Consider the following 27,320-nt stretch of genomic DNA (forward strand, 5'->3'; position numbering starts at 1 on the left):
AAATATGTTCGAGTATTTATTGGTCACATGCTCTTATAGTAGGTGCAATGAAATTCAAAGTGATTGTTCTTCCAGGCTGTGCAAAAATAATAAGGCATTATAAAGAATGTTCTTTAAAAACAATAGAATAGTCCCTAGATTGTATATTATATACTATACTGTTGATAATACAGCCTCAGATAGAATACAGTGTGATAGAGACAAGGGTTGTCTTCTGTGGTGTGTACTGATTTATTTAAATGATCGGCAAGAAGGCGGTATCTGATGATTCTTTACACTTCCAGTTCATTTGTGGATAATTTCTGGGCTAATTTATTTTTTGTCTGGTGACATATGAAGTTGATCAGTGTTTTCCCAGAGTACACAATCTCCTAATGTTTTCATTCTGAAAGAGCTGAAACTACAAAAGAGCTTCATGTCTGACTTTTTCTTGCTCACCTTATCTCTGCAGACAAACTGAGCGGGACATTCCCCACTAACTGCTTGCTTATTCACATTCCTTGAGTGAAAGACATGCTATGCTGCTAGCTCATCAATGACAGGCTGCAGCCTCTGACCTGCCTGGATATGTGATCTCTTGTTGGACAAGCAGGGAACAAGATAGCAACTCTTCAGACCCTTCAGACTCCTGTCAAACAGAGGAATTTAAGTAGCATATGCACACAGATGTGCGATAATATCTGGACAGATGGCCGGTGCAGGATGGAAAAAGCTTTCAGCAGCACCGCACGAAATTGCACACTGCTCATGTAACACAGACACAGTCAGAGAGACGGGCCGTGAATGTTTTAAGTCTTAGATCCCTTTGTGTGTGATCAATAAGGATGATGATTGTGTTGAGCACTGGAAACATGTTTAAAGCCAGACAAAAGCTACAAAAACATTTTTAAAGCAATAAATATTATATTAAAATATACTAATTCTTACTAGCTAAAACATAAAATAACATTTGGCAGTTATTGTGACTGTTCCGGATCTTTCTGTTGTTGTTTAATTTTTTGTAACACGGGGAACACGTTTAAATTCAGCTGGAATCATTCTTAAATAAAATAAATATTGCACGTTAAAAACAAAAACAAACTCACAACCTCCTGCCAAGTCCGTGGTGATGACGCGGTCGTGACGCGGCAGCGCCCTCCTCCTCCTCCTCCAGACCTTCAGACTCTCTGGTTCTCATCAGTCGAGGCTCCTGCGGGTTCCTGGAGGGCTGAAGCCGGTGAGTTTCCTCTCAGACTCTGTTGTAAAACTAGTTTTAGAGGTTTTTAATAGTCGCACATCAGCGACAGTTTAAACGACTCCAGGCTGTAAAAAGTGAAACTAATTCTGGTGCTGATCTGGAATCTGTTTGGTTTAACGCCATAGGGTTGAGAATAAATTTTCGGTTCATCAGATCAGAGCAGTTTGGAAGGTGTGGAGTTCATGATGAAGTTATGCAGATGCACTTTACTGCGCAGATTGTGTTTATTGTTGTTTTCTATGGAGACTTTGCGACCCGTTTTAATTCAGCATTAACCATAAAGAAGTACATCTACTCAAAAACTGCACTGATGTCAGATTTATCTACTTGTTATTCTACTTAATACAGCACTGAGGTCTCATTTACTCTACTGTAAAACACATCAAGAAGTAGTATAATCATAAGTTCATGTAAACATGCATGTTTTTGTTCATCTGAAATTCATATAGTTTAAAATTCTTTATTTTCTGACCTTTTAAGAACCCATAAAATGAGTTCTTCTGAGCGGATATTTGGTTAAAAAAAAAAAAAAAAAAAAAGATTTTTACCTTGTATGTTGTTTACTTGCTGAGTGAAATAAGCAGTCGGTTCCTCAGATGAGTATTTCTAGCTTAAAACCGCAGTGAACTGATGACAGCCTTAAAACTAGAAAAGCATTCAGAGAGCAGCACTCCGCCAAGGCTGTTCATTCCCCCATATGGCATGTGGCAGAAATGCAGCATTTGATTATTAGTTATTAATGATCAGAAACTACGGCAACACAGAGTGTGTCCATTTAATATAGATGTACCCACAAACACAATGACCTTACACTGTTATGCATGTGTACATTATGTACGGATACCGAATCTCGTGACCTAAATATGTAGCGGGCGGCGGGAATTGATGGGACTCAGAAACACCCCCACAATTTAATCAATTGTTCCTTGTATCATTTGCGATGGATAAGTCCAGATAAGTCCACAGCAGTTGATTTGTAATAGGATCACAATCATGTGATCATCAGCAGGCAGCTGATGTAGTGTTCACTTGTTGTCATAGTTACAGTGACGCCGTGCCACTATCTCTCTATGCCGACTAGTTTTATCAGGGTTTCTGCAGGGCATTTAAAAAGCATGAATAGTCATTAGGTTGATTTTGCGAAAATTAAGGCCTTAAACGAAGAAAAATATTTGACAATAATAATATATAATTATAGACTGCGATTCGTCAGATATGTGCATCTGCGTAAACATGCCGAAGCATTGCGATAATTCTGGCCGGTCAGGTACAATTGCCAAAAATTGCATGTTTTTAAAGTGGCCGGCAGGCTGGACAAGGTGGAGGAGAGCTGGGTAATGGGGAAATGCAAATTCCAGCAAAAATGGCTAGAAAACATGGATTTCAGAGAATGACTGCAGTCCGTGGGTGGTCAGAGGTGGTTTCCGGATTCAGAAACAGTGAAATGTAGCGACAGTTTTCATATAAAAAACATCTTTTACAAAAACCAAACCTGTGTAATTTGTTGAGTTCACGATCGTGGCATTAAAATTTTTACAGTATAGCATTAAAATGGCATTAAAAAGCATCAAATTTGACTGGCTGATTTCTGCAGAAACCCTGTTTATATGTCAGAGCTGGAGGTGAGCTGGTGTGCTCGAGCTCACCAAATTAGATTTAGTACGTCCCAATACATAGTATGTTACACCAAAAATACAGAGGTCCTGCTACATCTGAATTCAAGCCTTCTTGCTTTTCCTCTCTTTACCCACAATGCTTTGCGCAGCAAAAGATCCATTACCGACATTACAGTGGCGTCTCATGTGAGTCTAAACGAGCCTGTTTTGCCGACAGCACGCAGACAGATGACAGCTCATTTAACACACCGCAGAGTGATGTATGAGAGAGATATGATGATGAATGAGTGGGTCCCAGCTGTTTATTAGGGCACCCAGCAGAGCACAGCGAAGGAAACAAAAGGTATTTAGGTTCAGTTCAAATCCAGCTGCTCACATTACATTTGCTTAACTTACAGTTTTAACTTGAATCGACTACACAAGACAAGTTAGCACCTCTTTATTAAATGCACGGCTGCAGGATAAACATTCAGTAGTTAAATCTCTTAAGGTGCAAACACTGTTTTGATGAGTTGTGTTGACGTAATAATGTCAACTTAACAATGTTTGTAATTTAAACTTACATTTCTGCTTTGATTGATTTTAAGTTGTCATAAATTAATAAAATTGGCTCGGAAACTTAGGATTTTAGGCACTTAAGAACTCAAAAATGTGTGTTTATTCTACCAATTATTATGTAATCAGTCATTTAAAATAAGATTAATTCCTCTAACTCAATATAGTTTTGTTAGTTGGACACACACTATGGTTCAAAAGTTTGGGGTCACCCAGACAATTTCATGTTAAACTCGCACTTTTATTCATGTGCTAACATAATTGCACAAGAGTTTTCTTTTTTTCTTGTTTGACCTCATGTTTTTCCTCCTTTTTTCCATATTTTATTTATAGGTTTTACTACAAAAAAAAAAACAATCGAGGATACAACAAATAACAGTGAACACATACAGCCTGAAAGAATAAAAGATAAAAAATTTAAAAATATAAAGAAGTAGCAACAGGAATTTTAAAGAAAAATTATTGGAATTATATAACATTAGTCAATACAGTCGTACTTTCCAGAGATAAAAACACAGAACTGTACCACAAGAATCAGGTAGTTTTAGATAAATAAGACAAAAAAAGGTTGCCACATTCTATCAAGAAAGAACCAGAATATCTGATCTTTTCCATACTTAGCAAGTTGGTGATAACCAAGTCTTAAATGAGGGGACATCTGCGTTTTTCCAGAGGGATAAAATGTTCCTTTTTGCAACAACTACATCATATTGGATTGGTTTTTGTAGTGAGGGTGTGTGTATGTATATATATATGTATATATATATATATATATATATATATATATATATATATATATATATATATATATATATATATATATATATATATATATATATATATATATCTCGGAGAAGCATCTGAATATGTGAGAGCACAAGGGTTTTCTAATCATCAGTTAGCCTTTCAACACCATTAGCTAACACAATGTAGCATTAGAACACAGAAGTGATGGTTGCTGGAAATGTTCCTCTGTACCCCTATGGAGATATTCCATTAAAAATTTCCAGCTAGAATAGTCATTTACCACATTAACAATGTCTAGACTGTATTTCTGATTCATTTAATGTTATCTTCATTGAAAAAAATGCTTTTCTTTCAAAAATAAGGACATAAACCAGTGATCTGATGATACAACACAGAGTACATGAACTTGTCAGGATTTCATTTGTCATTTGAAGTCAGTTTATTCACAACTTTTGAGGTTTTTTCAGCCGTAATTCTAATCTGCAGTAACTCCTTTGGATCCGCTGCTATGCTCTGACCTTTAATTTAAACAAAGCTGTTTAGACGTCCAACGTTTTACGGGGCGATGAGCTCAGCAAGAACCTCATAAACAAGCAGCGGTCATGTAGTGACTCAGTGAACCCAGGTGGAACGTTTCACCAACATCTGACAGTGGAGACACAAGAACTCAGCTGTTTACTGTCATTTCCTACTTGCCGTCCTGGAACTCTGACCTGAGCGCTGAGAGGAGGAACAAAAGCAGCAGCATGACAGGAGTTAAGCTGCTGCCTCGTGAGTCGGGCCGATAGAAGCGAGCTGCTGAGCTTCAAAGACGACTCTGGTGGTCTGATCAAGTGTTCTTTTGACACTCAGGACCAGCGTGGAGCAATTAGGCTTCATCCGAGGAATTAAAGCTCTTTTCGGATTTTATTCCGTCTCAGCATCTCTCTCACCGGATCACTTGATGTTGTTTTTTCACTGGTGGAAGCGTGAGTGGCTCAGTGGGAGCAGAGCTGCCGTTTGTAACGTTAGAATTCATAGAGAGTCTGCAGGGCCTCGGGGCGTCTAAAGCCTTTTCTGTTTCTCTTTCTGGTCCATCAGTAATCCTGCTCTCATGTGCTCCACATATTCTCCTCTAAGCACACGTTTAATGGGCTTCCTTTCATATTAGGAGCATCAGAAAGAGGAAACAAAAGCTGCTGTCCTGGAGAAGCAGATCAATATATTTGTGTAGAAGTAACACTCATTAAAATTCTACTTTAGTTCAATTGCGAATACATACATAATATTAAATCAACATGAGATGGAGCTTTAACACATGAAACACTATCAGAAGTGTAAAAAAGACGACATTTCACACCTATTCAATTGTATTTCAATTGTATTTGTAATTGAAAGTTAGAAATATGCAAATTCTACATGTAAATAATATAAATATAAAAAAATAATAAATGTATATTGATGTAGTTATATATTATTAAAAGACAGTAAAAAATAAATTGGTTTTTAAAAGTTATTGACCATTAGAAACACATACAAATTCAGATAAAGGCTGCATTCTTAAATTAAATAAATATTAATTAATAATTTAAAAAATAAGTTAAATAAATAAAAATAAATATGATATTTTATGGAACACTGGAATCATGTTTAAAGCCAGATAAAAGCTACAAAAATATTTTTAAAGAAATAAACATTAAATATATTAAAATATACTTTTTCTTACTAGCTAAAAATAAAATAATATTTGGCAGTTATTGTGACTGTTCCAGATCTTTCTTGTTTTTTTTTCCTAACACTAGAAATATGTTTAAATTCAGCTAGAAGCATTCTTAAATAAAATAAATATTTTTGAATGTAGAAAAGAAAAGTAGAAGTAAATAATTCCTTCTATAGATATCATGATAATATTGGTACTGTGAAGACTTTACCAGTATTTTTCTGTCATAAATAATACATGTGAAGTGATACACTGGCAATTCCTGATGATTTTAGTTTATTTTATAGCACTGCAGCAATGCAATTTTATCACATGGCTGCATTATAACCACATCTGAAATGACAGCAAAGGCCCAACAATTAATCAACGTACTACACAAACAAGTGCAAAATCCAAATTTTCTCATAACGCAAAAACCTGTTACAACACACTGTGCCTCTATGAATGAAGCTGTATGATGCTACAGAGACAAGACGGCCCACAAAGCGTGTTCTCCAGATTCAGGGAAACGTGTTGGTTGAAGACGGCAGCAACAATTTTTAGATTTGAAAAGAACTTAACAAAAAAAAATTCCCAATCATGTGTGACTCATGTCACATTGAAAATATCTGTTAAACTTGCGCTACGATTTCTTTGCGAATCATAAAATAAAAAGCAGCATTTTCCTGATATTGCAACAGCAGCACCCGGATGCATGAATAAATCCGTTTTTCTCGACTTTTCACACAATCTGCAGACTTTCTGTAGTGAAAGCTGCCCTCCTTCACGTTCTTTCAGGAGTCGCTCGGTGCCGATTGCAGCCTCCACGTCTCTATTGTAGTTAATCCCTGCTCTGCTCTCAGACTCTGCTGCAGGCGACGCCGAGCATCCATCAGGCGGCTCAAGCTCAGTTCTCCTTTGAGCCGGCAGCGGATCATTATGAAGCATACAGTAGCCCGTCGTTCTGAAGAGCTCCATGAATGCAGCCGCTAGGACTAGAGGCGCTCTGAGCCCCTCACATCAGAATTAAAACTGCTTTCCAGACCTCAGGTTTGCCGTTGAGGCCAACAGTGTCGCTGTATTGTCACAAGTTGGGGTTTTGTGTCGCGTTCAATAGTTTCTCGCAGCTGAACAGACTCTGTGGAGGAGCCCTGAATGATTTTAATACTGCAGTTTGAGTGTCCACTTCACATACGTTGTTCCTCAGCTGCTGAGTTCAGAGGGAGGCCCCCCGAGGCTGAAGCCACAGCAATTCATTTTCTCAATTAACTGACTGTTCGTTATGGAAATGGTGATGAAAGTCTCTCACAAAACACAGAAACCAAAAGATGCTTCGTTTAGTATCAGAGAAAATGAATAAAGCAGCAAGTATTTACACTGGAGAAGTTGGAATCATGAAAATTTGGATTTTTTAAACTTAAAAACTGTAAACATTCAAACTGTTTTCTATAAAAATCACGTTGACTGTCTGTAAATGTGTAATTTCTGGTTGTTTTCTGCTCATTATAGTCCAGATGTCTCTATACAGAGCAGTCAGCTGAACTGGGTTCACTTATTTTACCAATTTCTTTCTTTTCATTCAATTCTTATCTTTATTTTTCAGTTGTTTGATCATTTTTGTTGCAAACTGCAATGACAACTAGAAATTGTCTGAGTAAATGTTGAATGCACTGATGAAGCTTCTACCAGTTGTTGATGTCTCGCTATAGATGAGGTTTAATTTATAGAAGCACATTTTATTTTGAAAAGCCAACATATTTCAGAATCCCGGTTAAACCTTTTGTAACATTTCACAACTTTTGACAAACCAATGTCGATCATCACACAACTCCACCTCCTTGGTGGAGTTATGTGATGATCAGCGTACATTTGTCCATCTGTCTGTCTGTCTGTTAGCAACATTACTCAAAAATTAACGGATTTCGACAAAATTTTCAGGGAAGGTCAGAAATGACACAAGGACCAAGTGATTAGATTTTGGCAGTGATGCGGCTTAAAGTCTGGATCCATGGATTTGTTAAAGATTTCTGTATCATTGTGAGATAGTGACACAACGTCACTGTAACTATGACAACAAGTGAACACTACGTCAGCTGTTTGCTGATGATCACATGATTGGGATCCTACGACAAATCCACAGCTGCAGACTTATCAGGACTTATTGGGAAATGATACAAGGAACAATTGCTTAAACAGTGGGGGTGTTTCTGAGTCCCATCAATTTCCGCCTCCTGCTACATATTTAGGTCATGAGATTCGGTATCCGTACATAACGTACACATGCATAACACACGCCTGTGCTCAGCACAAGGTCATTTTGTTTGTGGGTACATCTATATTAAATGGACACATTCTATATTGCTGTGAATTCTGCCACTAATTTTTTTCAAGATTTCATTTTCAGAAATGATACAATGACTGAGCAGCCTTGGCGGAATACTGTGCTCTCTGAGTGTTTTTCTTGTTTTTATATTGTCGTGTACTTCAGTGCATCTTGTTCTATTTTACTCTGCTTTTAAATGCACATGTGCTTCTGATACGTAGAATAACTGTCGGTGTGCTGTGGCTGCAGTGGTTTCCTGTACGGGTATTCTGTCTGCGTTTTACTGGAGCGTTCATAATGTAAAGAAAACAATCATTTACTGCCACACAGCCCCACAGAGCCTGAGGATAAGATATAAAACAGTGTCAGAGGCATCTGAACTCCAATCTGGATTCTGGGGGAAACCAGGTCATCTGGTGGTTAATTCATTGACTGACGTCTCAGTGGATCCAAGAAGAGCATTTATTAGAGAGTTCAGCCCGATTCTTTCAGACGTCTCACGGAATTCAAATAAATCAATCATATCAAACTCCATAGAAAAATTTTGCTTTTTTAAATTTCTAATCGTGTGCTGGGCCTGACTCTTTGAAGTACTCGCATTTTACCTAAAACGATACTTCACAATATGACCTTTGCACAATTTTAAGAATAAAGCTGCTGGATTTTTAGAATTTGGTTCAGCCTCGAGCTCATAGAGAGACACTCACGTTGAGGACTTTTTTATGTTTGTCACTGACAAATCTTCCTTTGGAGTCTGGAATGAACGACAAAGTGTTTCCTGCTGCAAAAACATGGAAATAGTTGCAGAAATGCCTTGAAGCATTTCTTAAATTCCTCAACAAAGTCACTGTAACAGTCAAATATCTGTTCTCTCCAAAGGTTTTCTCAATCTTTGTTGGGTCTTGAAGATGTTTCACCTTCAAGTCAAGAAGCCTCCTCAGTTCTAACTGACTGGTTGAGGTATTTTTCAGTGAAATTAAATGATATTTTTTTGATGACCAGGTGAATCAGTGGATCAGTTCAGTCCGGGAGCTGATTTAAAGTCAAATAGCTGCAGATTTACCTCCTTGATAAAAGCCAAAACACCTGCTGACTCAGTTTAATCAATAAATGACCCACTGCATGACAGGAAAATAAAAAAATAAAAAAAATATTTGGCAAACAGGGACTGAATTCCCAGAGGACAAAGAAGGGGGAAGTAATGAAAGCATTACTCATGTTCATGTTAGAAGTGACAGTGTTAATAATGCAGGTTTTTAAATCCAGGCTGATTCGTCGGGTTCCTTTGACATTTAGTTAATGAAGCAGCTCACAGCGGGAGCAGCAAACAGCTGATCACTGAAGCCATGTTTAGAGTCTAGTTTCACTGCACTGGTAGTTTCATGAGAGGGATGAAGAATAAGAGGTAGAACTTATCTAAAATGAGCCCTTTCCTCCCTCAGTGTCCGACAGGTCGAAGTGCATGAAGACATTTAGGGCTGATGATGGAGTCCTGGCCGACGGTGGCCTGGATCCTGCTGCTGACCTCCATCGCTAACCGGCTGAAAACTGTCCAGTCACGAGATTTCACCATGAAGGACATCGTTCTGCTGCATCCCTCAAGTAAGAAAAAAACCCTCCATCTTTGGTGATCCATTAACTTTCAGCTTAGTTCTGTTATTAGGTTTAAAAAAGAGGCAACTTAGAAATGTCTTCTGTGCAGCAAAACGAAACTATAATGTTATAAATCAAGAAAAAGACCAAATTTAAGTTGAATGTGGGCTCATTTTTGACTTCAGTATAAATTCTGCTTCATCCGTGGCTTCTCTATCGCCCTCTAGCAGATATTTGGAGATACTACAGTAGCTCAAACCTCCAAAGAATTTCAACAAAGTAGCAATGATTCCCTTTTTTTTCTCCACCAAATCTCTAAATAAAAGCTTCCAACAGGATCATGAGACAAAAGATGTGGGAACATCTAAAGTGAAGGAGTAGTTTTTTTTTGTGTGAGAGCAGCAGTCTTTGTCCTGTGGCTGAAACTGGCTGACCCTGAGACCTGTAGCTGTCCCAGCCTGATTCCCAGCTCAGTTATGACTCCAGCCAATGGGAACGCTGGACCGCTCCTGGTGTGATCCGTGTGTCGGAGCAGAGACTGATTATTATTTAGACCTGCCGTCTGGGACCTGAAACTATCTGTTGAGGATGTAAACAGTGGCATTGTCCACATCTTGCCAAAAAAAAAAAAAAAAAAAAAAAAAAAAAAACCCACCATCAGTGAATCTGAGCAGCAGCTTCACGTTCTCTGCTTGTCTTCAGGTGATTAAAATAACTGGTGAATAAGCATAAATAAAAGAGAAAAGAGACAATAGTGTGAGCGAGCAGCTGCTGCTAATGAAACCTGCCACCGTGTTCATGCAGCAGCTGCTCCACAGACACGTTAGCCTGTTACTGTTGTACCTGCTGGAGGCCTCCAGGTTGGAATGAGCTGCAGGAATGTAGCAGAAATCACATGAATCCAGACGACCAGCTGAGAGCTGCAGCTGAACGAGTCACTGAGAAGAGGCCGTCTGCAGAGGACACGTTTCAGGATTCTGTGAAGGAGAAGGAAGAACTGCTGATTTAGTTCCATAGGCATTTTCCACATTTATTTCCTCCTGTTGTCTTCATTTAAGGGCACCAAAAATGCTGTTTCCTTGTCTGAAAAAAATCAAAAAAATTCAGCAAAAAAAAATTCCCCAAATTTCTGAAAATTTGCAAAACCTTCAGGAAGAAAATTCCAATAATTCCTTAAAAGTTTCCCTTAAAATATTTATTTTTAAAAAAGACCCCAAATTTGGCAAGAAAATTCTTGTAAATATTTTCAAAAAATGAGTAAAAATCTTCCAAAAAAATCCTGAAAATATCTAAAGTGATTCCATATCTATCAGTAAAACTTCTAATATTTTCTTTAAGAACAAAAAAGTCACTGTAGAAAGAAAAAAATGGACAAATGACACATACGAGACAAAAAAATGACAAAAGCAAGAAACAAAATGACAAAAAATTGACAAAACACAAACGAGACAAAAAAACTCATCATTGACTTTTCAGTTCATCATTTAGTCACATAATAATTAAATGTCAGATATTTCTACTGTGTCTGGAGATGATAGGATTATAAGAACCAAATGAAAATGATCGATATTTTATAACTAATTTATGCTTCGTGAGTGCAACTTGTCACCCAGTGAAGCATATTCTGTCTCTTTAGTTTGTCTTCAAATGTTAAATTCCTAATATAATAATGCTAACTAATAATAACACTTTCTAACTCTGTCTTTTCTTCTAGTTTTTGATCAATAATATTTGTGTTTGCTACTTTTTACTACAGTCACAGTAACTTTGATTTTCAGCTTGGATAATATTTCAGTGTGTGTTCCATTTTCCTCAGGGAGTTTGTGTTTTGCATCAGCTGTGAACATGTGGATACAGTCGTGTGTGTGTGTGTCTGTGTGTGTGTGTGTGTGTGTGTGTGTGTGTGTGTGTGTGTGTGTGTGTGTCTGTCTGTCCACAGCTACTCCTCATCCCGGAGGCTTCAAGTGCTTCACATGTCGGGACGCTGCAGATAACTACGAGTGCAACCGCTGGGCTCCAGATGTTTACTGTCCAAAAGGTACGAGTGTTTTCATCATCACTACTACTCACCAGCACATTCCTGGTTCTCACTTCCTCCACTTCCCCCAGAGACCAGATACTGCTACACTCTCCACGTGATGGATCACCATGGCGACAGCGTGTCGGTGACGAAGCACTGCGCTGCCTTAGAGGACTGTCTGTTCACCGGCTGCGCTGACGTCACCGAAAACGGCCGCCAGGTACGTTGAGAAGCAGCTGCAGCCGCGCCTCTGATTATCTCCTTCTCAGCATGTGCCTCTCGTGTCTCGGCTCAGGTGTGCTCGTCCTGCTGCGAGGGGAACATCTGCAACGTGCTCGTACCCAGAAACGAAAGCAGCGCCGTCTTCTCCTCCACGTCTCCTCTGGTGAGCTCCGGACGGACGCTTCGACCCGCAGCGCTGCTCGTCGGCATCGTCAGCGTCATCAGCATCCTCACAGCGGGACACGTCTGACAGGAAACTCTGCATCTGTTGTCAAAAACAAGCAGAAGATACATGACGATACATGATTCTTAACCCTCGTGTCGTCCTGCAGGTCAAAATTGACCCATTTTGAAGTTTGAAAATGTGGAGAAAAAATATGTTTTCACAGTGAAACTTCTGATGTCCACATTTTCAACATTTTTGGGAAATCTTTGAACATTTTTTGGTGGAAAAAAGAAATGTTAAAAATGTTTCTTAAGAACATTCACAAAAAAAAAATCAACCAAATTCCACCGAAATTTGTTGGATTTTGGTTGATTTTTCTGTGAATGTTCTGAAAGAAAATATTCAAAGTTTTACTGATATATATGGAATCACTTCAGATATTTTTAGGATTTTTTTTGAAAGATTTTTACTCATTTTTTGAAAATATTTTCAAGAATTTTCTTGCCAAATTTGGGGGATTTTTTAAAATAAAAATTTTAAGGGAAACTTAAGGAATTATTGGAATTTTCTTACTGAAGGTTTAGCAAATTTTCAGCAATTTGGGGAATTTTTTTTGCTAAATTTTTTGATTTTTTTCAGACAAGGAAACAACATTTTTTGGTGCCCGTAAATGAGGACAACACGAGGGTTAAGTGATTATTCTAAAATGCGTAGGTGTGAATGTGAGTGATCGTTCGTCTCTATGTGTCGTCCTGTGATAGACTGGTGACTTGTCCATGCTTCATCCTAAATCAGCTGGGATAGACTCCAGCCCCCCATGCGACCCTAATGAAGATTAAGAGGTGTGCAGATAACGGATGGAAGTGTAAGCCTGTGTATAAAGTGTAATTTATATTCATTTTGATTCCTCACAAGAATTCAATTTTGTGAAGATATCTGGGAGCAATATAAATACCCATCTCACAAGTTTATGCATAACACACTGCCCGGCCAAAAAAAAGTTGCACACTAGTATTTCGTTGTACCGCCGGCACTCATTCCTTTCATCTTCTCCTCCATTACATTACATTTCAGATCATCAGGGTTCTTCTGCTCGACCACTTCTGATTCCATTAAAACCTTTTTTAATATAAACTATGAATATTTTCGACAGCATCTGTAACATTTTTGATGACTACACTACCAGTCAAATGTTTGGACACACCTTCTCATTCAATGGTTTTTATTTTATTATTTTCTACATTGTAGATTAATACTGAAGACATCAATACTATAAAATAATACATATGGAATTATGTTGTAAATAAAAAAGCGTTAATCTTCAATATTAACTAAAATAACACAAATAAGTAAAAAGCATTAAATGAGAAAGTGTGTCCAAGCTTTTGACTGGTGGCGTATATAAAACACTTTCCAAAATATTTTTTTAAATTGCCCGTCCACCACTTTTCGCTTGTTTTTGCTCACATTGAAATTTTAAGCTATGTTTGAACAACAGTATCTCAGAAACTGTTAGAGATAAATGCCAGAAATTTTCATGATTATTTCTCATCATGTCATTAATTCAAAATGTGCAAGTAGATCAAAGTCTTCTACTGGAAATATGAAAAAAAAATATCTGCAAAATTAGGATAAATCCCATCTTTAAGCACACATTATCAAATAACCTGATAATGCAGAAGTCAGCTAGTGATACTTTCCGAACCACATTTAGCTGCATGTCCTAAAAATACCAAACAAAACATACAGAATATTTCTTAATTGAAATCACTTGGTCTCAAAAATGAAAGAAAAGTAATTTTTGTTGAACATTCAAAGCTGATTGAGCAGGTATGACAAGACCCATAGATTATTTCCAATACTGCAGATTCTAAATTTCTTCCGCTATTAGGAATAATAGTCATTTTATCTTTAATAGTTCCTGCGCAAAAAAATGTGCCGATAGTAGGTCAACGAGCCTTTTTTGAAAATATTTGCTCTGGAAGTATTTAATATATCAATTTAACATTTCACAATATCTTTATAAATATTTTACGCTTTAAAAATGACAGGAAAATCAGAGATTGACAAGCAGAAGTTGCTCTAAAATGAGTCCTGCCTCCTGTCAGACAGTTTTATAACGTTCTTTGTTAATTTATTTATGCTTCATGTTTTAATTGGCACAGTATCGGTGCATCTATGTTCCTGTTTAATCACTCTCGTGTGCATTTCTGGAGATTTTGCCAATATTAAATTGATAATATATGTAATAAATATACAGTGTCTAAGTCATTTTTTGATGTTATAGGACGTAGAAAACCAGCATTATGTCAGTAGCTGTAAGTCTGAAGTAAGCAAACATGGTTTTCACATCCGAATATTCCAGTTTGAGGTAGAATCAACTAATCTGCAGTAAATCCAACCAGCCACTAGATGGTGCAAAACAACCGTCACTGTTTCAGCTCACTGAGAACTGGGAGGTGCAGTTTTGGCCTCACAAAAGACGATAATGTGTCCAAACTCCAGACTTAAAAAGTCTCTAAATATTATTGGGTTAAAGCGGAAAGCCATTTAATTGCACAGTGCTGTGATATTTTAAATAAAAGGTTCTGTGAGCAACCTTTCAGATCCACGAGAGCGCCACACCTTAGATCTAAACAGACGCTTTCATTTCCAACTAACCCGAACCCTCATGTCTGTTTCTATGATCATCAGACCGGTGCAGAACAGACATAAGAAGCAGAGAAAACATGTAAAATGCCAGCAGAGACTTTCAAAACAAGTGCACATAAATTAAGTAATAACTTTACAAACTAAAAATGCCACTTTTTAAGTCTTTTTTGAAGGCAATAGCTATATGCTAACCTCCACTTCCACTTTTCTAGTGCAGTGTAGGAGGTTTAACACTAAGTGTGGAGGTCAACAGTTTCAAAGGGAGGATCTCACATGCACTAATACACATTCCCATATAATAAATGATTAATTGCATTTTTTTAATTCCAATCTAATGTCACATGTTGCAGCTCCACAGCTAGTTTAGTTGATTTTGTCTTTCACACAGTATCTTAGACAAAATTTTGATCAGTTCTCGTACAGGATGCAAACTTTTATGTTGTTTTGTATTTTATCATGTATATCTACAGGAAACTACTTATCATGAAAATTAACTACGTAAAGTTGTCAGCAGGTTAAACTGTGCAAGTCACTTATCCATGTAGGTGGAGCGTCATTCAGGTGGTGATATTTCTGTGAAGGAGAACATACTGCCAGTTAGTCACTTTATTTGCAGTGCTTCAAAAGAAACGGTGTTCATTGTTTCTTCACGTTCTGTGCAACAGATTAGAGAAAAGAAACAAAACTGTACATGTTGGTATGAAAAGTTCCTGACCTGATATCATTCCAGCTAAAATGTTAAGGAGTTGTTTGAATCTGGATCCTCTCCTGCGAGTCAACACCATTTTATAAATACACATAACACCCTCTTAAAATAAACATTTCTAAAGATTCATCACATTGTGAAAGTGCCACTTTACTGAGTGTACTTCTTCCTAGAGATAGTGCAGGATGAGACCCTCTAAGGTCTCCTCTGTGAAGTCCTCAATAACACTCGGTGTTGTGTGGCTGCTTTGTGTTACAGTGAGACAAAGTTCAGACACACCAACTCTATCAGATCAACTTCCAAGCTTTTTCAAAGCAGAAACAGAGGCCTTCTGTTTGGAGTTCATTCTACATAACATTATAAAAAGCCTATTCCTCATCATCGAGTGCATTTGAAAATCCTTGTAGCCTTGCGATAGCAGCGCTGTGAGTAGGTGCGTTGGTGAAAACAGTCCCCACAAACAAAGGCGTTCCCCTCAGAATGTGGCGGATCACTGTGCAGGAGCCCGACACCTCGATGTGAAAGCCCAGATCTCTGAGCTGCTCGTCGGTTCGCAGCGAGGTCTGACTTGACGGAGACGCAAAGAACTGTTGTGGAAAAGAAAGTAAAAACAATTACACGTCCGCCTTCGGAGACAAAACAAAGAATAGTGATCTTACTCAAAGAGACTAATACTGCACATGAAGTGTTTTTCCTAGTTACCCTTTTCCCTGGTAAACAAAAAACTATTTACTCATTTTCTCTCTACTATTAACCTATTCACACAGGATTAGTATTACCTCGGGACCAGTGATGATTTGTAATAGTTGTGGAGGATGTCTGTGATCTTAATCCCGTGCGAATGCGCTATGTCTGTAATTTGTAAAGTAAAAATTCTGCCACAAATTGCCTACTGTATTTTACCAAACTCCAACTTCCTGTGATAATACTAGTCCCGTGTGAATCTGCATCTCAATGATTAGGGGGTATTTTATTTCATGTTTTTTTTTTTTTTTATTGTGCGCCTTTTACGACCTCTTTCCTGGTTGAATTATGGAGACTACTGACAGCATTTTAGGAGTGAATGCAGAGTCGGCCGATACACAACAGGCCTATGGAGCATTCACAGAAATGGCAAAAGGAAATCAACAAGAAGAGGGATATTTTGGAGGATATAGTGATGGAAGACATGCATAGCAGCATGTGGTAAGCATATCTTTCAACAGGCTTAATACAAACGCCCTGACGGCCCGTTATCCTGACAACACTGCCCGCTGTTCTCAAGTCACGCTGCTGCTTTGACACATTTACTGTTGCCATGACGACTACATACCACGTTAAAAGTGATAATTTTAACCTGGACCAGAAGCTTTCCATAAAACTAACCAAGTGGTTTTTGTGCCCAAACCTAACGAGACCCTAACAATAGCATAACAACATGGGCTTTTAATGTGTTTAATATTTATTCGTACGACCGGTGTCTGTATTTTTTGCTTGTAGCAGCCGCCCACTTGGCACATGGACGTGATAACAGCGGATGTTGCGACGTGCACAGATTTGACATCATATCCGGGCTGTAATGTCAGTAAATTCAAGTAAAATACAGACTTCGGTTATACTGAATGCACAGCAAGAAATGCAAACATGAGGGGATCAGTCACAAATTCCCAGAGATCCCCTGGTAATACTATTCCTGTGCGAATAGTACATATGACTGAAATACATCCTCCAGCTTTCCCTTTAATGGTTGACTTTTCAGCGAAAAATTTCCAGTATTTGTCACTTTGTAACTTTTTTATAAAATTTTTTTTTGTCTCATTTTTCAAATATTGTCTTGTTTTTGTTGTCTTTCGTCTCCTTTTGTCCGACTTCCGTAAGTATTGAGAATTGATATCACAGTATTTTCAGAATCTGCTGCCAAAATCTGCTCACACTTAGTGGAAAAAATACCTGCAGGATACTTTATTTATGGAGAGAATTCCCAGGTAAACGGTGATGTTTCTCAACACTGTTCCCTTATCAATGCTTCATGATCATAAAGTCACAGCATTGGAATACATAAATTCCCTGATATTCACTGTTAACACAAAGGAAATCACGACTAACTAGAAGAACTCACAGCTTCTCCTGTCGTTGGGTCAATGAAGTCTGCCCAGTAGCCTGCAGTCCACAGAGCGAAACACATCTCCTTCGCGCCGCTCACAAACTGCAGGTGGAAGAAATTTCAGTCAGCAGCTGCTTCGACACTTTCAACCTTTAAAATAAAAGCTGAGGGGACCGACCTTGTGAAGCAGCTGGTCTTTATCCAGCCCGGCTGCCTCGTCCTCCCACCGACTGCTGCTCTGCGTGACCGTCACCACTGTGATGGAGGAAGTGGGCGCCGTGGGGAACAACACCTCCAGATCTGACACACAAACATCAGTTACTACAGGGAAGTGAAAAAAGTCACTGTGTAAGACGATTTTACTTTGGTGAGTTAATACTGGATGCTCACCTTTCTTTAACAGCTCAGGGCAGGAACTTATGGAGCAGTCTGTGTCGGTCTGGTTAAAGTATTGCTCAGCTTTGTGGACTCTCGTGGATATAGGACCCAGCTTTCCCTGTTAAACAAAGCATTGCAATGCAATATAGTATTTTACTTTATCATCAAAGCAACTTGTCAAGGTCTAGAAATTATTTTAAATTTACAATTTGCAGTTAATGTCTTCTCTGTAAATTTTACACTTTACAAAGTCGTCCCACGGGCCGGAATTTACCCTCTGGAGGGCCGGTTTTGGCCTGCGGCCGCATGTTTGACACCCCTGCTTTAGATCGTCTTGAGGCTTTTGTTCCAAGGCTTTTTGTTATGGTTAGAGACACTTTTAATTATAGATTAATAACCTTACCATTGGAACATTACTGACATTTGTGTATTTTCTTATGTCAGCAATCAGAGTTACAGGCAAAAATCCAAAGTTGAACATTTACATTTCTCCAAATTAAATACAGCATGCTAATTTATACGTTTATTTTTTTCCAGCTGCACCCTAGTTATAAATAGTATGTGTTGGAAGTGATAATGCCATGAGTGATTATTCAAATACATACGTGGAACTCATTGACAAACTGGGCCAGAATGAACTGCTGTCGCTCTGTGCTGCTTGGAGCCGTCAGGACATCCGGCACCGTCCTGTGGACCGGAGCGCTCTTTTGGACCTCCATACCCTCCAGGTGGCAGTCAAACCCAACGTTACCCGGCAGCTGGAAGCGCTGGTCCTGAGGTCCGAACGGTCCCATGTTCTCATCAGGCCACACAGTCCTTGGACCTGGAGGGACACGACAACGATTATTTGTAGGTGCGTGCTGCCACAGGTTCTGTTCTGTTTAAAAATACATCAGTTTGCTACTGAAACCTGCATGTGATGTAATGTCTGACTCATCACCCTGTCTCTATATATTATTTAAAGTGCAATTCAAGAGAAAGGAGTGGATACAAAGGAACAACAAAAAGAATATGAGAGTCAAAAGCTTCTGTCTGACTGACATCAAAGCCTTTATGAACAGTTTTATCACAAGACTCACCTGAGTCCGTGTGTGAAACAGCTACATAAGGTTCATCTGAGCTTGCAGCAGAGAAAGTTCTGGTTCTGCCGACCCTGAGAGAAGCCAAAGCTTGATGACCAGCAGCCTTAGATAGGACTAATCTGCTCCGACCACACAGCACCTACAGAGGGACAAGACCATCTGTTAATGTCCAGCAACACTTGGAATAAGACATATGAAACAGGGAGCCAACAGCTTCATAGTCCTGCTGAATATTTAAGTTACAAAAAAAAACAGCTATTAACCCTCTGAGGCCCAGGTTTGAAAAGCAATTTAGCTTAAAAAAATCCCTAAAATGACAATTTATCAGAGCCACAGACTGTAAAAGCATTAAAAATAATAATTTTAGCATTGTTTTGGTCATAGAATTATGCAACAGTGACGTGTAGTTCCACTTGTTTTAGAACATAACTAAACTTATTCTCATAATTGTGATAATTCACACATGATTTTATTCTAACCATCTCATTTAATAATTTGTCAAAAACCATCTGCTGGCATTAAACAGATTCTGCAAAAATAAATTTATAAAATTCTGCGCTCCTTGGCTCAACTAAGAAGCCATTAGTGCCTCAGAGACCAACAGCCATGGGGCAAAAATTCAAGGACATTTCAGCTGGATGCAGGGCAGCGTTTACGCAGAACAAATAGCAGAAGAAGCAAATGAAAAACATGACTAGTAAAATATCTATGGTATGTAGAGTCATATGTTTTTTGCAGTGCTGCTAACATCTGTGGGAATTAACATGTGAAATAAACAATTAAATAAATTCAATTTTAAAAAAGCCATAGTCATTTCATTACTGTGCAATCTTAAAGAAATATCAATTTCTAATCTTTGAGAGTTTCAAATCATTTAAAAGTGCTTGTTTAATATACAAGTCTGTGAATGGGATGGCCCCACCGCCCCTGGGGGATTTTATCTAAAAGAAAAATGGTATTGGTAGTACAAGGTCAGTCACCAGGGGTGACTGCGAAATTTTAGAAAGTCCTCCTTTGCACGGAATGCATTATCAGTTAAAGGCTGCACAAACTGGAATACTTTACCTACAGCTATCAGAGAAAGCTTCACTTTTGTCAGTTTCAAGAGACAGCATAAGACATGGCTGATTAACAAACGTGTGAACACTGAGAAATTCAGGCACTTTAAAAACAAGCTTTTTAAATATATGCATTTTATAACAGGCTATGCTACTTTATTTTTCTAAAATAGTAGCACATTAGGGTAGGTTTAACCCAGTTGGTATTAATTTGTCTTTTTTTTTTTAATACTATATTATTTTTTAAGGATCAAATAAAATATATATTCTATTTTGCAATGATTGTGGCATTTTTGAGAGCAAACAAAACAAGTCAAAATTGCAGGCGGGACATAATGGGGGATTATCAGAGCAAGTGGCCATTTAAAAAGCTGAAAACAATACTAAAGGCTGAATATTTAGATTTACTAATTATTATTCTGCATATCACTTTTGACAATAAGGAATATCCCGATGAAACACCTGCTTTTTCTGTTAAGTTTAGACTATGTTTCTCTCCATAAAGACAGCAGGGATGTCAGCAGCTGACCAGTTAAGTAAGGCAAAGTTGATGTTATGTCACTTACACTGCTGGACATTGTGGTTCGTCTTCTTCACCTTTAAACTTGTAACCTGTTGGATAAAACGACAAGAAAACGATTAGTGCAACAGTGAATATCACAAAAAGCCTCTGAACTGACACAAGCTCTATATTGTATTACGCTACCTAACTAGAGTTACAGACAACAGTACACGACTGATGCAATGATTGCATGGATCTTGTTAGCGGCGGTCAAAGCAGCTGACGTTACCACATATCTGTCCTTCAGGTTAGCTTCTATCAGATATAAATCGTCCTAAAAAGTTAGACACAAACGAACAGCCAGCTAACTAACAGCTAGCTTTAGCTGATAAAGTCGGTCAGCTGACCAGCAGCTTTGTCACTTTCCCTTTTCAGCCAGTATTCAAACACTTCCTGTTCTGAAGTCAGCCGACAAAACGCCGCATAACACGACCCACAAACGCCTTTAAATTCGTTATAAGAAGCGAAAACATCAACACGGTAAAGGGGAAATATTATAAAAAGTACACGTTGTTCCTACCTGTCAACTCTGCCGATAATCACCGTTCACAAAACAACGAAGGGAAGCAACGAGGGACAAACGACGTCTGCGCGTTTTGCGTAACGTCTTCTTCTTCCGTATGGAGGTTTTCAGGCCGGTGTTTTCACATTAGCGCCCTCTGTTGTGCGCTGGGATTAATTTTTAAAAAATGCTTTACCCTCTACATTTCTCTTCCATGTTTTAAATTAGTTCACCCTCTTCTATTTAATCAATGAAAACTTGCTTTCTACGAAGATATCTACAAACATGTAGATATCCACGCACAGAAGTATTAAAAATCTGCATATTCATGTTTTACAACTGTCAAAAACTTGGGTATTAATGCACAAAAGAGTAGAGAATCACACTACTAATGCACAAAAGTATCAAATGTCTACGTATTAGCTTACAAATGCAAAGAATTTTAGCTGCCTGGTCCTTTGGTGTGATGTCGTCTCTCTAATTAATTCTCATTTTTAAATATTTTTTATTTTAACCCTCAATCTTATTCTACAATTTTCAAACTGCCTAGTTTCTTTGATTTGAATGATATGCTAATTATTCATTTAATCTATGATCATTTCTACTGTTTATTTTAACTGACCGCTCTGACTTGTCTCCTATATCTTGCCTGATTGTCTGTGTTGCATATTTTAACTGTCAAAGCACTTTGTGAACGTTGTTCTTAAGGATGCTGTACAAATAAAGTTATTATTACATAATAATAATAATAATAATAATAATAATAATAATAATAATAATAATAATAATAAAAAACACAGGAATTGTTTTTCCATGTATCACCACAAGGTGGCAGCAAACCATCAGCTAACAGGACCAAGGATTTGGGTCCCACAGCAGCACTGTTTTGGGGCCCTTTACTTCAAGCAGCAGTGTAATTTGTATTTCTGAACTTCTTAAAACAGTATTTAAAGTTTTCATTATACTAAATTGCCTTGCCAGACTGTTATTTATTTCCCTGTTTGCACTAATATGTAGCACATACTGTAGCCTGTTTGAGATAAACAGGCCTAAATATGTTTCTGATGTAACACATTTTACAATTATGCTATTTATCATTATGTCAGTGATCAATTTAACGTATATCAGCATTAATAAGTTTCATTCAGCAGACAGGTGAGCCCCCATGTAAAATAAAAAGCAGGAAAAGTGCATTAATTGCACTTTCACTTTTGAGCCTTGCCTTGGCTAACCTCTGAGTAATGTCTAGAATAAAGACCGAGTGTGTTTGTACCGTGCCGCTCCCAGGTGAGAACCCGTAGAGGAATAGTACACATGCTCAGTAAAACTCCCCTCTATTGATCGATAAAGTTTAAAAACTACAATGAAAGAATTGTCCAGGCGAGAACAGTGCCATTTGCTGTCAGAAGTGGTGAAGGACAAGGGCGGCTCGTATTTGCTGGCGTCGACACATCCCTTTAGCTGACTTGGACACACTGATTGACACTTTCTCTGAGCTGACAGGATACGCGGTGGGAGTTTACCCCGGGACCAACATGCTTCGCTCACTGTGGGCAGTGGCACCAACGTGATGCGAGCGTGGTGATGAGGCGTGTGGAACCATGCAGAACTTGGCTGTCAGTGAGGCTCCCACAGGATCATTTGTAACAGCATCCACTATAGATGGAGCCCCGGTGGGACGTACACGCTCATACAGACAAACATGTGGCAGCAACCAAAGGGAGCTAGCAAATTAATTCTTCAGCTCGGGCTCTCCACAGTGTTGTGATTTGGAGGAGAAGACTACTGAAGGAAAGGCTGAATCAAGAGCAGTCAGGAGCAGCTGACTGATTGCAAATCTAATTGAATTTAACAGTAATAGTGTTAAAGCTTGATTAAATAAAGGTCCAATGACATTAAAGCTGCAGCTATCATTAATTAACCTGTCAATTGTTTTTATAATGAAAGAATTTGTAAATAAAACTGTTCACCCCAATCACAAAAAAAACAATCATGGCATTTTGGTTCTTTCACAGATTTATTATAGGTTTTCTGGAACTGCTGGGTCAAAAATAAACCATACAGAAATGCTCATGTTGAGTTAAACATCCTCTGGGAATTTCCATCTCAGCTGGATGCTTTTGGTTTCCGTCTACGTCCTCCAGACAGAATTGGTACAGTTCAACTAAATTTGTTGTCTTTCTGACTCAGTCTTGTTTCTTCATCAGTCTACAGTTTATTGATGAGGTTTAAGTCCACACTTTGGGGAGACCAGTCTAAAACCTTAATTTTAGCCTGATTTAACCATTCATTTATTTACCATTTTTGATGTATGCTGGGAGTCAGTGTCTTTTTGGAACACCCGACTGTGTCTGTTTTTTAATATTCCATTTACTTTGTGTAAAGCAGTAGTTCCACAGCATAATACTACCACCGCCATGTTTTCCTCCAAACATGCTGCTGGTCATTGTGGCCAAATAGCTTACTTGGTGCTTCAGAAGGCCTTTCCTTTGCCCTGTGATCAGCAGCAAACTTCAGTCAAGCCTTAGGGTATCGTAACACAACTGTACCATGTATCTTATACTAAAAAAACAATTGCTTGTGCTGGTAATTTTGGGATCTGTAGCTGCTTTGAAGTGGCTCCAAGTGATTCTCCTCACTTATTCAATTCAGTGATTTGCTTCTTCAGATCTTTGCTGACTGCATCTAAAGTGTTTGTGGCTGAATCTAATGAGTGCATCAAATGGGCCTTACACAGACTGACTCAGAGGAGTCAGCAGCTGTAGTCAACTGTAACCACTAATGATCAGTTAAGAGGCCATGCCACGAAGAAAATTTGAATAATGCAGATTTTTGACCCAGCAGATTTTGTCATATTTCACCAGAGGACCTATAAAAAGCTATGAAAAAAACTAAATGCACTGATGGTTTCTTGTGACAAAGACACGTGTTTAGTTGCATGAGGAGACTGATATCATGCTCATGTTTGCTCGTAAAGTAAGATGCTCCAGCAGGCAAAAACTGCTAGCCAGCTTGCATGTCTAAAGGCTCAGTCATTAACACACTGCATTCAGAACAAAGAACTAAATGGGCAAAAATGTCAATATGCAGTTTTAAAGGTAGCTATGAGCTAAAACTACTTTCTGGTATTGCTTATAATCCAGAAAAAACTAAATGACCGCATGTTCTGGAGCTAGCTTCATGTTTAGCATTAGAGACATGAAAGTAGTATCAATCTGCTGCGCCTAAAATAGGCACACAATTTAATAAAAATCAAAACTAGTAATTAAGAATGATTTATTGCGTATTTTCAGTCTGCCTATCAGAGGCTGTGGTCAGTAAGAAACCTCTGCCATCACCTTGGACTCTCCAGTGTCCAGTGTCAAGTAATAGCGCAATATCAGGCTCTAATTGTTTCTGTGAAACATTTTCCCTGGACAGCAGTGTCTGGTTTTGTGAGAGGAATTCCTAAGTGCAGCGAAGCCTTGAGACCTCTAGACAAAGCCATGAGTCAGTTGAGGTCTTTTTATTGCTGCGCTGTCAGGCTGCACCGGATCTTGTCTGGAATCAGCAATTTTCTATTGCCATTTTCATCCTCTGTCAAAGACCATAGTCCCACCTCACATATTGTGAGCTACCTGCCTGTGTCAGCACACTATTAACTCACTCTCCATGACAAAGTGAGGGCCATTAAGGGCCTATTTCCCATTTGCTTGACATATGTGTGATGTTATAGGTTTTGGTCACCCACCACCTCCACCTCCTGTTTACGTGTGCTTGATCGTATTGGGTGCTCATGTGTGAGGCTCTGAATCCTTTTTATCTCCACATTATGGCGCCATCCCTCAGGTCTGCCATTTTCGTCTTTGTCACAACTGCAAACAAAGTGCCCAGTTACTGAACACAGTGCTCAATGGACAGCATTGCTAAATGTAAAAAGCATTAGCATGCAAACATGTAGCATTATCCTTTAAGATGACGAATTTGCAGAGGTTGACAGAAGCTACAGTTATTTGCAAGTTTTATGAGACGGGGCTCCAGACTAACTTTTCCAATGGTAACATTGGTGCTACTGGTTTTTTTGGTTGGTTGCACCAGCAAATGATTTGGTTGCCCCGCCCCCACCTTCTTATTTTGGTTCAGCATTGTAACAAGTATTAATCCACTATGCATGCTGATGAACAGTTGTTATTGCATAACCGAGTTATGCATGTATGTGCATTGACTTTCAGTGACACAAGACTTCATATTTGTAAAAGGTTGTATCTGATAATGTATTCATTTTGTCACCAGGCTCCTTGTGATGTCAACATTCTAGGAAAAATGCCAGGAAAATTTACATAAAATTAGTGGAAAAATTTGGGGAGAAGTCTCCGATTTTATATTGATGTGACAGCAAACGTATGAAACCCTCCTAATTTTATTTGTATTCCAAGAGGGTATCCATTTATGATAAAATAATATAACCTTCAGGAAATTATGCTTTTGCTCAAGCAGAAAGACAATTATCATTCTAATTTCCTTGTCTCTCCAGGTCTCAGTTATACTCGGATGAACTCAGTGGGTTGTGTTTGTAGCATTTCTGTCAAGGACATTTAATGTGTCTTTGTTGTGATCTCGCCCGCCGCACCATCAGTGTGGAGGTCTCATCTACTGCTCCCCAGGGTGGGATCTTTGAAATGACTGGAATTTATAGGGTCTCACCCAATTAACCGATTTCTTTGATGGGGGTTAATGCTTGAAACATGAAAACCAACTTCCATTTGGTTGCTTGTGGTGTTTTCCATGATTGACCTAACTTTGTGAACATGGTCGCAGTGGGCACTGATGCAAAATGCATGAGCCCCTCCTGAAACATAGATAATTATATGAATCCAGAATAACAGCACATACACAGCGCTGCCTCATTAGCGACTGTAAACCTCAGGCTTGCACTTGGGAAATAACTGAACAGTTCAGCACTACTGACAACGCTCAGAGCATTTTGGAATCTATTTTAACAAATAAGCACCAGGTGCAAGTTGGAGTAAATTTTATAATTAGGAGGTAGCAGAGACACTCAAGAAAGTGCAAGTGTGGAGATGGTTTGGGGTTTAATGTTATGACAGCCAATAGAGACATGAAGTTGAAGCAAAATTTCCAGATACAGATGTTAAATCTCATTGAAAATCCCATTTGTGGAAAGTGAAGATGAGATATTTTAAAACACCCTCCATAATCTCAACCTTTGATGAAAGAAGCAACAATTTATGCTGGAGAAACTGTAGCAAAATTAGAGACCGCACCCACATATTTTGGGACTGTCCAAAACTGAAACCATTTTGGGAGGGGATTCAGGCAGAAATAAGATCTACTTTAAGTGTTGATTTGCCACTCGAGCCATTGTTCTATATAATCGGTTCCATCCCAGAGGAAGCGATGGATAAAAAAAAAAAGGCATATTTATTATAGATGCTACTACTGGTGGCAAAGAAAATTATAACTGTGTCTTGGCTCAGCCCACTATCTCCCACCCTCCACCAATGGAGAGAGCGATTAAAGAAAATGTATTTAAAGGAAAAAAATAACAGCAAAACTCCATTTGAAGTTAGTTTTCTTTATGAATCTATGGGCTTCGGTTATTGCTTATTTTAATTTAATTGGATTTAACAGGCAAGGGGAGATGTTTTTTTTTAACTGAAAGTGGAGATGTTTTGATACTCGAGTCTGGATTGCATATTTTAACAAGTTTCACAACCCTTCACAACCAAACTCCAGCGAAATTCGCTGGGTTTTGGTTGAATTTTTGGGAATGTCCTTAAAGAAAACATCAGAAGTTTTACTGATATATATTGAATCATTTTATTATTATTATTATTATTTTTTTTTTTTTTTTTTTTTTTTTTTTTTTTTTTTAAATGGAATCACTTTAGATATTTTTAGGATTTTTTGGGAACATTTTTACTAATTTTATGAAAATATTTACAAGAATTTCTTGCCAAATTTGGGGGATTTTTTAAATAAAATTTTTAAGGGAAACTTTTAAGGAATTGTTGGAATTTTCTTCCTGAAGGTTTTGCAATTTTTCTGAAATCTGGGGATTTTTTTTGCTGAATTTTTGGATTTTTTTCAGACAAGGAAACAATATTTTTGGTCCCTGTAAATGAGTACAACAGGAGAGT

General features: G+C 38.2%; 2 protein-coding genes across 3 annotated transcripts; one reads left to right on the top strand and one right to left on the bottom strand.

Moving 5' to 3' along the window:
• Positions 1-1,127: 1,127 nt before the first annotated feature.
• Positions 1,128-15,244, top strand: lypd6 (LY6/PLAUR domain containing 6). 2 transcript variants are annotated; one of them, XM_023280638.3, is made up of 5 exons: positions 1,128-1,216; positions 9,599-9,758; positions 11,689-11,787; positions 11,859-11,989; positions 12,065-15,244. In XM_023280638.3, the coding sequence occupies exons 2-5, from the start codon at positions 9,638-9,640 to the stop codon at positions 12,239-12,241; spliced, it is 528 nt and encodes a 175-aa protein (XP_023136406.2). In that variant the 5' UTR covers positions 1,128-1,216; positions 9,599-9,637; the 3' UTR covers positions 12,242-15,244. The 2 variants fall into 2 exon arrangements, with proteins under 2 accessions (XP_023136406.2, XP_054864131.1); XM_055008156.1 differs by lacking the exon at positions 1,128-1,216 and having other exon boundaries at positions 9,344-9,758.
• A 156-nt stretch (positions 15,245-15,400) lies between these two features.
• Positions 15,401-21,304, bottom strand: mmadhca (metabolism of cobalamin associated Da). Its single transcript, XM_023280620.2, has 8 exons — positions 21,199-21,304; positions 20,683-20,728; positions 19,056-19,197; positions 18,582-18,799; positions 17,989-18,094; positions 17,777-17,898; positions 17,614-17,700; positions 15,401-16,102 (listed from the first exon to the last, which is right to left on the bottom strand). Exons 2-8 carry the CDS (start codon positions 20,692-20,694, stop codon positions 15,884-15,886), a joined length of 906 nt encoding a protein of 301 aa, XP_023136388.1. The 5' UTR covers positions 20,695-20,728; positions 21,199-21,304; the 3' UTR covers positions 15,401-15,883.
• Positions 21,305-27,320: the final 6,016 nt, after the last annotated feature.

This window comes from Amphiprion ocellaris, chromosome 24 (genome assembly GCF_022539595.1).
Source record: "Amphiprion ocellaris isolate individual 3 ecotype Okinawa chromosome 24, ASM2253959v1, whole genome shotgun sequence".
Lineage (NCBI taxonomy): Eukaryota > Metazoa > Chordata > Actinopteri > Pomacentridae > Amphiprion > Amphiprion ocellaris.

Coding starts and splice junctions, on each gene's coding strand:
- mmadhca (XM_023280620.2), bottom strand. Junction 17,899..17,988: donor CCCTGAGCTGTTAAAGAAAG/GTGAGCATCCAG, acceptor TTTGTGTGTCAG/ATCTGGAGGTGTTGTTCCCC. Junction 16,103..17,613: donor ACCCAACGACAGGAGAAGCT/GTGAGTTCTTCT, acceptor TTTCCACAACAG/TTCTTTGCGTCTCCGTCAAG.
- lypd6 (XM_023280638.3), top strand. CDS start 9,638: ATGATGGAGTCCTGGCCGACGGTGGCCTGGATCCTGCTGCTGACCTCC. Junction 9,759..11,688: donor CGTTCTGCTGCATCCCTCAA/GTAAGAAAAAAA, acceptor GTCTGTCCACAG/CTACTCCTCATCCCGGAGGC. Junction 11,788..11,858: donor AGATGTTTACTGTCCAAAAG/GTACGAGTGTTT, acceptor CACTTCCCCCAG/AGACCAGATACTGCTACACT.